This window comes from Acomys russatus, chromosome 25 (genome assembly GCF_903995435.1).
Source record: "Acomys russatus chromosome 25, mAcoRus1.1, whole genome shotgun sequence".
NCBI classification, from domain to species: Eukaryota; Metazoa; Chordata; class Mammalia; order Rodentia; family Muridae; genus Acomys; species Acomys russatus.
In genome coordinates this window covers 42,018,595-42,033,957 of record NC_067161.1, presented here as the reverse complement: position 1 = coordinate 42,033,957, position 15,363 = coordinate 42,018,595, and the positions used below count along the sequence as shown (strand labels likewise).

Here is a 15,363-nt window from a genome sequence, read left to right as displayed (position 1 = left end):
TGTCATTCATTCTCTTCCCTTGAAGATAGTTAAACAATCCTGAATTTTTTAATGCTTTCTGTGAGCTGTGCCTTCCACACATGATTACAAAGACCAAACAAAGCAGAAGACATTTAACCTGAACATGTAAACACTAAAGGCAGCAAACAATAGGGCTGTGTGTGATTTGCTAAGGCTGTGGCCCCAGCCAATGGGTCACATGCTGTGTCGGACAACCCAGAGATGTAGCTCGCTCTCCCTGGCAACATGTAAATTTCGAAAAGTCTTGGCTGATTGTGTGCTGGGTCACAATACTTGGAAGGATTGACTCATAATTGTGCAATATTTTTTTAGATTAGTACCTAACCCATGTAATGGGAAAAAAAAAAAGATTGAATTAAGATGTTGGGCCTAGAGCAGGGTGTGTGTGTTTTGTTATCCAACTGTTTTGCCTTCATATCTACTCTAAAAATTTGCTTGTCAAAAACTGGTCAGCTTTGGGGTTTTGTAAAGAAAGGAAATTATATTATAAAAATCTCTTAAACTTGCGGGTATGTAACAACAGAAATCTAAGTCGGAGCATCACAGACACCAGCATAATCACATTCATAATAGCCAAGATAAGTAACCAGCTTAGCTACCCACCAACAGATTAGTGGGTTTACATAGGCACTGTGGAATTCTATTCAGCCGTGAAGAAGAAGAAAGAAATTATGCCATTTGCAGGAAAGTAGATAAACTGGAAATCATCATTTTGACAGAAATAGGGCAGGCTCTCGTACGCAGAGTGTAGATTGATTTTAACTGTCTTAATCTTACGTTTATTGAGAGACAGAGGGTACGCTTGCATGGGTGGGCACGTTCAAGTCAGAGGACATCTTTCAGATGTTATCTCCCCTCCCCCATCATATGGGAGCTGGATATAAAACTCAGGCCATCAAAGCCGGGCGTGGTGGCGCATGCCTTTAATCCCAGCACTCGAGAGGCAGAGGCAGGCGGATCGCTGTGAGTTCGAGGCCAGCCTGGTCTACAAAGTGAGTCCAGGATGGCCAAGGCTACACAGAGAAACCCTGTCTTGAAAAACCAAAAACAAAAAAACAAACAAACAAAAAAAAAACTCAGGCCATCAGCTTTTGAGGCACATGCCTTTATCTGCTGAGCCATCTCACTGGCCCCAGAATCTAGAACAAAATCTAAACAAATTTCAACAGAATCTAAAGCAAAAACAAACAAAACCCCCATAGGATGAGACTGCAGAAGAAAGGCTCCTGTGTAGGGAGGAACAGGTCTAAAGAGGGTAGAGTAATGGGAGAGGGAGACAAATAGAGCATGCTTTCTCTTATATGTGGAACCTAGACTACTACAGATCCTGGTTTCCACATGAAAACACTAGGGCTGTTCAGCAGGAGGAAGGCACCCAACGGGAGGGACACAGGGGAGAGGGATACAGATATAACTATGGAGATGCCATAGTGAAACACACTTTGTGTGCTGAAACTTTTTAAAAACAGGATTAAAATAATAATAAATAGTAAATAGGAGGAGGAGAAGCGAAAGCAATTTTGATCGCCACCTGTATGCTTTCATGTGTCCATCCAGAACACATAGATGACACCTTTGGGGTCCTCGCACCCCATTTTTCCAAGTCAAGTGTATCGACCTCTGTCAACAGCTCATCATGCACAGGGGCTGAGGGGTCAACAAGAGGCAGACACCCTACAGCTGGCACAGTGAGAAGTGGCAATTCCTGCTGAGCCCCCTCTTATTCCCTTGTGGATAGATGGGTTCACACCTATAGTGCATATGGCATGAAGCCATCTGCTGGGAGTATAGGAAGACAAAAAGAAATTTCATCTCTCATAGCCATCCAGTGTAACCCACTGCATGTTTTCTGATGAGAGCTAACTAGTCCTCAGGAGAGAAGACTCCACAGCGCCATTCTTCAGGGCTCCCCTGAGCGATGGGTGGAATTGCATGTGTGTTCACCAGAGAAAACAATCAAGTCTTACCTGACAGCAACTCAGAATGTCCCTGGAATCCTCTAAAGAGACTAGTAAAGTTAAACGAGGCCATATGGGTGACCTTAATCTAATCTAACAGGTGTCCTTCTGAAAGAGGAGTTCACACCCTTGACATTCGTGCCACTGTTGCACCAGTGGTCATGTCTTATGAGGCTGGTTATTATAAAGCTCACAGAGCTCAGGGTGGGGTAGGACTGATGGTTACTTTTTTCCTCTTGTAGTGGTAGAGATGCAGCCCAGGTCAGCACCAGCTTGATGTCTCCATGTTCTGTGACTAAGTATGTAATATCTTCAACAGTAGGGTTCTTACCACAAAGTTCTGCGGGGAAACCAATAGCAGTGTAAATAAATAGCCTGTGCTATGTGTGCTCTCTTGAACCTCAGCCAACAACTCAAAAAGAAATAACCCATTTCTGGCATCGGGCATTTTATTAGATAGCCTGTGGTGTCACCCCATTATTTAATAATTCCACTTTGATTCATTCCTGTCCCATTAATCCCATTTAATTAAGCCTTTAAACCAGTGCATCCTGTCTTCTTTCTCTCGAAAGCCCTCCTCATGACCTCTTGGGTCTCTTGAGAACTTCCCTCACCACTATAGGTATTTCAAATAAAGCATGCACTTTAGAAGATTCAAAGCTACAAGCCAGGCAGTGGAGGCACACGCCTTTAATCCCAGCACTCGGGAGGCAGAGGCAGGTGGATGGCTGTAAGTTCAAGGCCAGCCTGGGAGTCCAGGACAGTCAAGGCTACACAGAGAGACCCTGTCTCAAAGATTAAAAAACAAAGATTCAAATTACATCCACAAATGAGAGAAAACATGTGATTTTTGTCCTTCCAGATCTTAGTCGCCGCACTCAGAATAAGTTTCCATCTCCATCCATTTACCTGTGAATTTTATAATTTCATTTTTATTATTTTATAACCTTGCAAATATAGGAAAACATCACAACTCCAAACTGACTAGACCCAAAGTCTCTATACTCAGTGAACTTCTGTACAGTTAGACTAGGCTTTCAGAATGTACGCTGTGGTGTTTCACATTAAAATTTACACTTTCAGTATTGAGTATATTTTATGCACTTATCTACCACCAAAACAAACAAAAAAACCCATAACAGAATTATAACTAGAAAAAAATTAACTTTATATTCTCCTTCAGAACTCATGTCCATCACCCACATTCAATCTTTTCTCCGTCTCTAGTATTTAGCCTTTCTTCTTCTCTTTTATTCATGTTATACTGTTACCCTCAGGTACATTTGTTTACATGTATACATATATTATTGGCTAGAATCCATCTCTCTGTGATGGTGTGACCTTGTTCAGTATTATATATTCTGAGTCCATCCTTTTTGTGAAAATATCTCAACCTCATTTTTATTCAGAGCTAAGAAAGACATTTGGAGCAGTATGTGGATAGATCTCTCAAAGGGGGCAAAGGCCATGAAGATACTTAAGTCCCATGTAAATACACATCAGAAGGTTGTGGGGAGCAGAGAAAGCCTTGAGTGCATGTGTAAGGAGTGGGTGAGGTCCTGGGTGAATGTGTATTGTTGACACGCCCATGTCAAAGTCCAATGTCGCAGACCCATGGATTGAAGACCAGCCCCTTTAGGAATCTTCGGGACCCCTACAGAAGATTGGACCTCCTGTGGCATCTAGCCTGTGGGTTGAACAACTACTGGTTTCTTGACGTTTCTGTCAGGAGACAGACATTGTTGGACTGGTGGACCACTCTAATAAATCATAGGTATGTACTTCCCAACATGGCCATGATAATTATGCCTTCCTGCTCTGTCATTCGTCACTCCTCGTCTTTAATTAGTGTGTTCAGACTGGTGGTCAGGCCTGGTTGAATGTGCTCCTGTAGGTGACCCCTCTACATCATGGGTTGCAATGATGACAGTTGCCTAGGTTACCTTACAGGGACTCGAAGGTGCTTCTCTTGAACCCATACACTTGGGTCTGATGGGTGATCTTTACCATCAGGACTCCTGGAACTACACCTTGGGTCATGTTAGCCTTACCATGCATCACAAGAAGCTTCATCACACATGCATAGACCCTCAGTCATCTCTCATGCCTCAACCCCTCCTTGGAGAGGTGCTTTTGAGTGTTAGGGTCCTGACTCTGAGCTTAGCCACCTCATAATGAACTTCCTCTTGCAAAACTCTTTGTGATTGGAGGACGGGGCACTGGGTGGGACAAGCCTGGTTCGGGAACAGTGGGGGGTTGTTGGTACTGACCACTGTGCTCTCTCACAGAGAGACCACTTCCCTAGATGTCATATCCGGTTTGACAAGAGTAGGCTGCCACCTGGTTCCAGAGCCACTTTGTCATGAAGCCTCAGCCTCTTCTATTTCTTTTCATCCAGACACCTGGAATGGAGCTGACATCCCAAACATGATGTGGGGAAGGTAACTGTCAGCCCCATTTATGGCCACCCACCTCACAGCCCATGAACTAACATCGGGGGAGGGAGCTTTGTAGGCTTGTCAGGGTGACCACACCTTGAAGGACTTGGGGTCCAAGTACAAAAAAAGGTATTGTATACATGACTTTCCTCCAGAAACCTTTATTGATCTCTGTGCCCAGCAAACAGCAGGATTTGGAGGGGTGAGGTGAGAGCCATCTGGGAGTTGAGCACATGCACAGGGCAGCAGGTGGGCGAGAAGCTAGGATGAGACTCCGATCGCGGTTCTCCAAGTTCTCCAAGGACAGGGCAGCCAGCAACAATGAGTCAGGTGGAGCAGCCATCTCAGTGCCGGGGCATCTGCGAGGACAGGGAGAGGTCATGAGACCCAGGGCCCTGTGCCATTGTCCTGGACGGTCTGTCCTCCCCAATGCCCCAGGGCCTTCCTCGCCTCTCACCTTGGCTGGGCTTGGTGGGTACCTGGCCTTGTTAGCCTCTTCATTCCCCAGAGACCTCAGCAGACAAGAGCGGCGGTGGGAGAAGGCCTCGAAGCTTCTTTTACCATGATAAGACCCCAGGCCACTTTTCCCTAAATGAGAGGATCCCAACCAATCTTACACTTACAAACCTCATGAACTCCTTTTTCTGAGCCTCCTAGGGAGAGCTAAACCTTAGAGTGTTCCTTAGGGACAAGAATGCCCAGAAAGTCTCTTCCCAGCTGTGCTGCTAAAATAGTTGTGTGACACCCCCCCCCCCAAGCTTGAGGGACCCCTGTGAAAGACCAGAGCACCCGGCGACTAGTTCTAGGATCTGAGCACCAGACTTACCCACACCCCCAAAGGGCAAAGTGGACACAGTGATGTGGGTGATGACATCATTGGCCGCCATTCCACCGCTTGATGTTTCTGCGATCATTTTCTTGATCACCTGTGTAAAGACCCAGGCAGCCACCTTGCAGTTCTGCATTCTCCCGATCCTTTCTGAAACATGTCTTGGAGCCTCAAGAACAGGGACTAGTGGAGGCTGAGCTCCAGCCGCCATCTCTGTCACCCTTAGCCTCTGCCATGTCTCCAGCCCTCTGCAAATTATCATCTCACGGCCCTCAGCACTGTGTGAGGAAATAACAACAGCTCCGCAACCCTGCGCAATGGCCACCTCATCCCCACCTCTAGGAAGATGAGACTGTCCAGATCTTAGAGAGAAGGCCAAAGATGCTCAGACGGGTTAGTTGATTTGTCCAAGGTCACACATCTCATGGGTGAGGAAGCTGCAAACTTGAACTCATGCCTGTGGGTCCCTGGGTCCCCTGGCATGTGAGTGCTATTCCTGAGGGGCTGGGAATCTGTGAGGGGGAGTCCTCGGCCTACCTTCTCATTGTTGGAGAACACGTAGAGCGCCAGGGGCTTCTCACGCTGGTTGATAAATTTAATGGCCTCATCCAAGCTTCGGACACTCACGATGGGCAGCACCGGCCCAAAGATCTCCTCCTGCATCACCGTGGACTGGGGGTCCACATCCACCAGGATAGTGGGGGCTAAGGAAGGAAGTGAGCCAGGGTCAGTCTGTGCCAATCCACCCCCAGCCCCCAGCACACACACACACACACACACACACACACACTCACACACACACACACACACACACACTCACACACACGCCAGTGCCAACATCTAGTTCCTACTTGTATTCTTTTGCAAACAAAGCTGCCAAGTTTATGTGGGGCAGAGACAAGGCCTGAGAAGCTCATCTCATACCCACTTCCTCCCAACCCCGGTGTCCTGGACTCCATCATGGAGGACCATGGGAATGTCTACAGATTAACCTGCACTGGGGTGGGGGGTGGGGGTAAGACAAGTGGTGAACATTGAAGGGATAGCTATTACATTGGCTGACCCGACGTGCCCATCCTATAATTCTTTTGTCTCCCTGGTAACTGGGGACCAAAGAGCTCCAACAGATTTTGCCCCTGCCATATCACTGGGAGTTCCTCCCAGCCTGGCCTGCCTTGAGCTCTCCTGGCCTCTGCTGGCTCCATTCACAGACTGAAGGTGGAGATGAGGCCCATGTCTGACTTGTGGGAGAGAGGTTTCTGGGGCCAGTAAAGAGGGGTTTCTTAAGAGCTGTGCTCAGTGTCTGTCTTCTGAGAGCCCCCAGAGCTTTCTGCAGGCCCCCTTTGGGAAAGCCTGCCTGCTGGCTGGCTGGCTGTGCCCACTCGCTGTAGACTCGCTGTAGACCCTGGAAGTCCAGGCAAACAGGCAGCACTGCTCCAGGCAGAACACACACCTATGTATCGTGAAGCCGCGTCCCAGGTGCCTCCGTGGGCTACTTTCTGGCCCTCAATCAGGCCTATGACCCGCTGGAAGTGACGGTCATTGATGATTCTCCCATAGTCACGGGACAGCTTAGCATTTTCCCCATAGAAATCCTAAGGAGAGATGAGGCTTCAGGGAAGACCCGCTTTGCGTGGTGGGAAACTGAGTAGAGCTCCCCCCACCCTCACCTCGTTGTGCTCTGTACCCTTCCCCGTTGTCTGCAGTGTGCATATTTCTTTTGTGAGAACAGAAGTGCCTACTATTTCTCAAAGTCCTTGCTTGAGGCAAAATGCACCCCACATGCCTTGCAGTTCCCCACTCCCCCCTTTCGGGCCATACTCACTTTCAGTGACTTTTTGAGCTTCTCTACGATTTGGTTCTGAATGGAGGGGTCACAGAGGATGTAGTCTGGGGCCACACAGGTCTGGCCACTGTTCATAAATTTCCCCCAGGCAATACGCCTGTGAAAAACGCAGCCTATGAATCATGGGAGTTCCCCTGCGAGCATCCACAAGCTCGAGAGCAAAGCACTGAAGCCTGAGCGATGGAGGTCAAGCCCATGGGGCTCGGCGCTGCCACTGTGGGTCCTCCTAAGCAGCCACTCGGTTGCAGACACATGGAGCTGCCCAACCCCTCTTCACACTGCAGGAGTTCCTGCAGCCAGTGTGTCTAATGTCATAAACATGGTGTCAGGGAGGACATTCTGAGGACCTGGGGTGAGTGCTCTGTGACTTTGATCACATTCTCAGAGCCTTGCATGGCCTCTGAGGTGACACAGGTACTTGGACCTCTCCATATATGCAGAGTACAGAGATTGCCAGAGGCCTGGCTGGTCCAGATATGAGTCCCATCCTGGACTCTGAGCGAGTGGCCCAGCTTTCCAGGTCATGCTGTCCAGATCTCAGATGAGACCTCCTGCAGAGTGGGCAACTGGGCTTGGTGACCTGAGTGACCTGCATTTGCTTTTCCTGAAGCTTTTACTTAGAGCGCCACCCCTCGTGAAGCCCACAGAGTCAGTGGTCTCTCTGGATGCCCCCTCTAGGAAGACTTTTATGAATGGTGGCCCCTCTCAACTTCTACCAACCCAAACTATAGACTCCCTAAGGGCAGGGACCATCATTATTACTTGTCCCAGTGTCATAAAGCTTGGCACCGTCACGTGTGCCAAGGTAGCATCCCAAACCTCTGTAGCCAGCTGAGGCCACACCTCCTTACCGGCAGGCCACATCCAGGTCACAGTCCTTGTCCACGTAGCATGGGCTCTTTCCTCCAAGCTCCAGGGTGACAGGGGTGAGGTTCTGGGCAGCAGCGGTCATAACAATCTTCCCCACAGCTGTGCTTCCGGTGTACATGATGTGGTCGAACCTCTCGGCAAGTACCTCCGTGGTCTCAGGGACACCCCCTTTGATCACTGGGTACAGATCCTTCCGGCAAAGAGACAGTGGAGGCTCAGCAAAGACCCGGCCTCTCTCCACTCTACACACAGCATGGGCAATAGCACACTGGCTGCCCCTCAGTCCCTCAGCTCTATACTCACCTGGGTATCCTAGCAGCTAAGTCATTCTCCTAGCTCAAGGGCTCCACTTACCATTAGGAGCTGGGCTCCTCCCACTTGCTCTAAATAATCTAGTCCCCGAAGCTTTAAAGACCTAACCCCCAATATGGTCATCCTTGAGCTCTAGAGGGCATCTCACCTTGTCCAGGTACTGAGGGATAAGTGTGGCTAGAAGGTCTGCCGTGTTCTCACTCACTTCTGAGGGCTTGAGGACTACCGCGTTGCCTGCAGAATACAAAGTCGGGGTCACCCTCAGGAGGCCTCCTCAAAGACAATTCCAACCCAATGACTAGGCCTGGAGATTCTGCTACATCCTCTGTGGGGGACCAGGGGGGAGGCTAGACCCAGGTACATATTGTGAATGCATGCAGGCCCATGCTGAGAAGCACAGGTACACACATAGGAACACAATGCTGGGGCACACACAGGCACACACATGAGCATCTGCTACAGGTACACACACTGGCACACACTTTCCAAGAGGCACCACCTGCCCCTCAGCAGTGCTGGAAGGCTGCAGGAAAATAAAAGACACACAAAAAGATGCCCATGCTGGATGAGAGAGTGGCTCTAGCCACTTCTGTCACATATTATCAAAGAATCCTCACCCCCATGGCCACCCACTCCCCATAGGTATGGAAAGGCCAGCCTGCAGGCCTGGCTAGATAGTTTGGTCATCACAATCTCCTTGTAACGGTCCTTCCAAAATGGAGACCTCATACCTGCAGCAATGGCACCCACCATGGGCTGGACAATGAGGTTGAAGGGATAGTTCCAAGCACCTATGACCAGGACCACGCCCAGGGGCTCCGAGTGGATGAAGAGCTCATCGTGCTGGGTCTGTGGAGTCTTCTCCACCAGCTCGTCTTCAGCCCACTCTGGGAGCTTCTTAACCATGGTCTCAATCTCCTCCACCACATGAACCACCTCCTCATAGTAGGCGGTCCATTCATTCTAGGGAGAGACTCCGTGTGAACTTGAGGCCCACAGCCAAGGAAGGCTCTGCTGGCCTGGGTGAGTTGGTTGTCTAACATGGCGTCCACAGCAGGGTGGTGGGGTACAGAGAAGGCACAGAAAGGACACAGAGCTGAAGACTGACCACTAGGGGAATAACTCTGAAAGCTTCCTTCTTCCCAAGATTTGGAGGCTAGGTCCTAGATGAGGTAGTAAATGAAGGAACAAAGCCATAGATACGAGGGCCACTGGGAAGGAGGAAATTGCGCTGTCTGGAAGGCTTATAGACAGCACTGAGCCCGGAACCTGGGAAAGCTTGGGAGGCCACAGGGCTGCGTACAGAGATGTAGGTACAACCCGCCCCCCCCCCCCCACCAGGGAAGATGTGCCCAAGAGTGACAGGCAAAAAGCCACAACTATGGCAGAAGGAGGCAAGATCTGGGGCAGCTGGGGACCCCAGAGCCTCCCAGGATGGTAGGGAGCAAGAGAGAGGGGAAGGCAGGTGGCATATATACGCATCTCTTTCCTGAAAAGTTTTGACTTTGGGAAGGCAGAAGAGTGAGTTTTCTCATTCTTGCCTTTAAGTGGGAAGCAGAGACAGTAGTCGAGTGAGCACTGACAGGGCAGAGGGTGGAGGCAGACTCCAGTGAGTCCCCACACAGCAAGACAAAAGGCTTGTGGATTCGGAGGCTCCTGATTCTGCCCTGAGCAGTGGATGGAGCAACGCCAGAGGTCAAGGAGGAATGAGGAAGCCATGCCCGAAGTAGACTAGGGAGGGGCCGAAGGAATAAGGCAGGTGGGGGTGGGTAGGGGGTGCGGGTCGGGTCGGGGCAGTATTTGAAATGGCATCGATGAAGAAGCCAAGCCATAGGGACAGAGCGACAGGTGGGAGGGAAGGAGACCCTGTCCAAAGGTGGTGGAAGGAGAGGGCGACCCAGAAAGCCTCGGTAATCCTCTCCTCACTTCACATTGCCGTCTGTAACACTGCCACTACACGTGCTGTGTGTGGGGAGCAGAGTAGTCCCTAGATGAATTGGGCGGCGGGCAACTGAAGACGCCCCACGCTCAAGGCTTGACTGTTCCTGTGCCTGTTGTAGCCCTGCTAGTCCCTTCATGTAGCTGCTCCCAACCCCCACCCCGGCCCCACCCCCGCCCTCCGGGACACTCACCTTGTGCAGGTCAGCTGTCAACGCAGCTGTGATGGCCAACTGATTTTCAGTGATCATGCGCTGCAGTGCCTCCAGCTGCTGGATTCGGAACTGCAGCGGCCGAGTCTTGCCTGAGTTAAAGGCCTCGCGGGCCCGGTTCACGATGTTACTGATCTTGCTCATCCTACCTGGGGATAGAGAGCACTTTGTAGGAGAGGAAGGAGGCTGGTCACATCCTCGGTTCAGGGCTGTGCTTTGGCACCAGCGCCCTGGCACTGGCTCACCCCTCAATACTCAAAACGCATTCCTGCTGGAAGGTCGCCTTTCCTAGCTCAGATGGCTGACTTTTCTGACATCTCAGGCCAGATGACACTAATCCACTATTCCTCAGTGACTCACACTCATCCTAAGCAGGGTCTGCCATAGGCTGGAAAGGGAAGCCCTTCTTGGCAACACTCTAGTCCCACCTACTTGCAAATTGGGGCAGCTTCCTTTCCGGTAAACAGTCAACAGCCCACTTTTAAGGTTAGGCAGAGTGCACACAGACCATGGATCCATTTAAGTGTGTATTTGTCACACCGAAGGTCTGCGCAGCAGTTTCTAGTCACTACAGCATCCTGAGCACCCACGAACAAGAGAGTGCCTACTGTTTGCTGGTGACATACATCGGAAACAGCCTAAGTGTAACCACAGCCCAAGGAGGCATAAAGGAGTCCTGTGGCATCTGTGTGATGGATTCTTTAGAAATAAGACAGAAAACTATCAAGCACACCCACAAAGGCTCTGCCTGCCACACCTGTGTCCTGGGGAAGAAAGAAACAGGTCACCCAAACAACAGGTGGGGTGTGTGTGTGTGTGTGTGTGTGTGTGTGTGTGTGTGTGTGTGCAGGAGTGAAGGAAAAGTGGGGGTAGCCCGAGCGTGAGGGGAGGGGAACAGCTGAGGGAGGAAAATAGTTGGTGACATCTCTCTCTTCCCCCCCTCCCTCCCTCCCTCCCTCCCTCTTTCTTCTTCCCTTCTTCTCCCTCTCAGGAACTGCACTCCTACCACCAAACTACACCCCTGCTGCAATGATCTTGCTTTTCTTTCTTTCTTTTTTTTTTTTTTTTTAATGGCATTTGGCATTTTGCATGGAGCTTCTTTTCCTGAGAATCTATTGCATCTTTGAGTGGAGACTGCACAGTGACACTGCAAAACTGAACAAAAGAGGGTGCGTTCCAGAGCACAGAGGGCCACGGGTGCCAACCCCTCACACTCCTTCCAGAGGTATTTGACCCAGCACTGTGTGGCATATCCCTGGGGTGCGTGTGCCGCGGGTGCCAACCCCTCACACTCCTTCCAGAGGTGTTTGACCCAGCACTGTGTGGCATATCCCTGGGGTGCGTGTGCCGCGGGTGCCAACCCCTCACACTCCTTCCAGAGGTATTTGACCCAGCACTGTGTGGCATGCAACCCTGGGGTGCGAAGGAAAGCTATTTCCATTGTACACAGATACAGCAAGTGCCCCCAAGCCCAACCCCCACACAATATTACATAAATACAGTAGTTAACGACATTCAATGGGTTGCATGAGACTGCCTGATTTGGGATTCAGATTCCTTCACCGCTCCCTCACCCAGAGATGCTGACCCTTAGACTTCCTACCCTGCGAGAGGAACCCTGCTGGCACAGGCTTCAAATCTGGGCACGCCACACCCCATCCCTTATGCTCCACCAGGAGCCTGGGCAGTTCCTTCACTGGACCCCTTGGTCCCGCCAGCCTGTGGACCAGGTCTTTCCTGATGGCCACAGCTTCAGCCATGCAACCCTGCAGCAAGATTGCACTTCTCTTCCTACCCCATGGTCTAACCAAGGTCACACAACCTCGGCCAAGAACCACAAAGGCAGGGGACCGAAGGGCAAGAACCCCATGTGAGTGAAGCTGGGTTGAGCTTACTACTCCTCACGTCACCTCCCAAAATGAAGTGGTCTTTACGAAGCTAGGTCCCTGGGCCTCCTCCGTGAGCCAGTTAACCACTGCGCTGTTCACGGAGTCACTGACGGGTGGAACCGCATTTGGTGTTGCACCCGAGCACCTGGGTGGGACGCGAGCTGGGTTTCCTTCCTCTGGACCAGCTCACTTTGGAGGTTACACCTTCCTGCTTGTACTCCTTTTAGTTGCCCCATTCTCAGTACTCCTTCATACCCCCCTCTGTCCTCACAAAACCTCCATACAGAGCTGCTGAGTTGGCTCAGTGGGAAGTACTTGCTCTCAAAGCATGAGGCCTGACTTTGGATATGAAGACCCCAAATAAAGCCAGGTGTGGTAGCACGTATCTGAAATTTCACAACTCCTGCTATAAGATGGGAGGCAGAATTAGGAGAACCCCTGCAGCCTCACAGGCCAGCTATCTTGGTATACCTGGGTAGCAGCCAATAACAAAGAGTAGAGCCGGCCTTGACAAGGTGGGGACTGAGCACAAGCTGTCTGCTGAGCTGCACACATCATGGCACGTACACCTGTATACACACACACACACACACACACAGGAAGGGGAGAAAGAGGCAGAGACAGAGATGGAGGGAGATTGATTTTTAACTGCACCGTAAAAGCACTCACAGAGAAAGTTCAGTTGTGTGTCTGTTCCACAGATGAGGAAGGTAAGGCTGAAAACATTCGACATGCCACCTCTGCCCTCACAGGCGACAGACACTGGAATCAGGCTTTGACCACACACGTGACTCTCTCTAAAGTGCAAGCACACAGCCACTCAGCCCTGCCACATTTCCAGAAGCAGAAAAGCTTAGCTGTGCACACCAAGGTCTCTCACCCAAAGGCCACCTCTTCTCCTGTGTTCTGTGGGTCTCTGGGACTTTCTTGGCCCAGTGTTGCAGATGACAGAACTCTAGAGACCTGGTGCTGGACAGTCAATGCACCCAATCAGGAAATGCTGGCCTGGCAGGGTCTGGACCAGTTGCCCTCAGAGTGGACGAAAGTCTCAGACTCTCAAGGCTCTTGTTTCAAGCAGGCTGTACTTACATGCTCCCACCTAGAGACAAAGTTAAAGGGATGAGGACAGTTACCTTCTACACAGCCTCCTCCAGCAGCTGGGACTCCTGGAGTGAGTAAGAGCCAAAAGAGCACACATTTAAGGACCCTCCTTCCCGCCCACTTGGACCCTGGAGTCCTTGCCCAGGAAGTTCGCGTGACGAGGATAAAGCAATATTCAAATTTGGGTGCAGCATAATCCGGACCTCTGTTCCACACAGGTTTTGAAGATTACTTCTTGGGCTGTCTGTTTTGTTCTGTTCTGAAATGCATGATGGGCCTGTGAAAGTTTGTGCGGGCTCTCAGCCAGCCCTCAGAAGAAGCCTGTGTTTGCCCTGGGCGTGGGGGCCACTGAGTAATTCAGCATGGCACGAATCTCATCCGGTCTCCAAAGTGCTTTTGCCAGCTGCTGTTCCATGAGTTCTCTGTTATGTAAGGTTTACAGCGAGTGAGCTCCAGTCATGCAGTATGTGCACAGCACCCAGAAAAGGTAGGCCAGAAATTCACAACCCATTCTGCCACTGTCATATGCGCAGGCACTAGGGTCCCACAGAAACACAGACTCACAACCTGCTGGTTGGAGATTTCTACAGTCCCCCATAGGATGTGGACCCGTTCCCCCAAAGATTAGTGGAGAACATGGCCAGGTCCCACCAGAACTGCCAGGAATGTCCTGCCTGTGACTACCCACAGAGGACAGAAGCTGGAAGTCCCTTCCTGTGCGTTTAGCCAGCGTTCTCTGAGCTCCTGGTCAGCACCACGCTGTAGTGTATAGGTTGGCATGCGGCGCCACAGTCGGCACCGCCCACACCTATACCATAACCAGGGCTTCTCGGCCTCTTTCTCCCAGACTCCTTTGCCCTCTTAGCCACCTGCTGTTCTTTTTTTTTTTTTTCCACCTGCTGTTCTTGCATCTCAGTTCTCTCAGAGGAAAACAGGTCCCCACCATGGCTGTGAACCCCAAACACTATGTGTGCTCTCACCCTCCCCTTAATCTGCACACTCCATGGCTCTGCTCCAATGCCACAGCAAATAGCACCACTTTGTACTCTTCAGTCTTTTCCTCTAGAGCAGCTATGCCCCCCAGGCGCACCATGTCTACAGTTACGGGTAATAAGATTATAATGGAATTGAAAACTTCTATTGTCTGGTGGCTTTCTGCCATGGCAGCCGTTGCAGCACGTTCATCACAGGGCCTAATACCTGATGCTAAGTAAAGACTGACTAGGTTTGTATTTGCTTTTCGTTTTATCATTACTGTAAAGCGTATCCCTCTGATCTTAAGAAGGAGAGGAAGGGGAAAGGTAAAATTAAAAGTAAGGGCTTTTCTTTGTCGCCCTCTCTAGATCCCAGATAATGACAGGGGTCTTTTATATGCATCAGTAATAGCTTTAGGCACTATAGCTGGACAGATAATGAGCTATTCTAACCCAGCTATGCTGGCTTGGCCTACTTCCCAGCCACGGTCCCTATTACCTGTCATCTTAGTCTGGTCCTGGCTGTTCCTGCTCTGTCCATGTCCCTATCACAACTCCTCCCCTGGTGACCTTCTTCACTCTCTCTGGTCCTCACCAGGGGTCCTCCCTCTCTGGGACTGGAAGTCCTACCCTAACTCTCCTGTCCTGCTATGGGCTGTTCAGCTCTTTATTAACCAATCAGAGGTGATGGTTAATAACCATCACACAACACTGAGACCCGAGATACCTCAATAATAATGGCAACGCCAACATCCGGACTACAAGCAGATCTCTGGGTACAGAAATCAGCATCTGCATACACAGTGCAGAAAGCCATCCTCCCCAAAAGTGTGCTGTGTGAGGCCAGCAGCTGCCCCATGCGTACCATGGTTGCTATATGATTTCCTCTTTTTTGACCTAACTTTATGCTGGTTTTGTTCATGGTGGCGCTGGGAGTAGTGGCTGATCCCTGCAGGAGGTCTACACCAGCTAGGT

At 50.5% G+C, this 15,363-nt stretch overlaps 1 protein-coding gene across 1 annotated transcript; it reads right to left on the bottom strand.

The window, feature by feature from the left end:
- Nucleotides 1-4,571: 4,571 nt before the first annotated feature.
- Nucleotides 4,572-13,697, bottom strand: Aldh3a1 (aldehyde dehydrogenase 3 family member A1). Its single transcript, XM_051167918.1, has 11 exons — nt 13,447-13,697; nt 10,407-10,573; nt 9,006-9,237; nt 8,423-8,508; nt 7,944-8,152; nt 7,072-7,189; nt 6,700-6,841; nt 5,784-5,950; nt 5,244-5,343; nt 4,875-5,005; nt 4,572-4,776 (listed from the first exon to the last, which is right to left on the bottom strand). Exons 2-11 carry the CDS (start codon nt 10,566-10,568, stop codon nt 4,762-4,764), a joined length of 1,362 nt encoding a protein of 453 aa, XP_051023875.1. The 5' UTR covers nt 10,569-10,573; nt 13,447-13,697; the 3' UTR covers nt 4,572-4,761.
- Nucleotides 13,698-15,363: the final 1,666 nt, after the last annotated feature.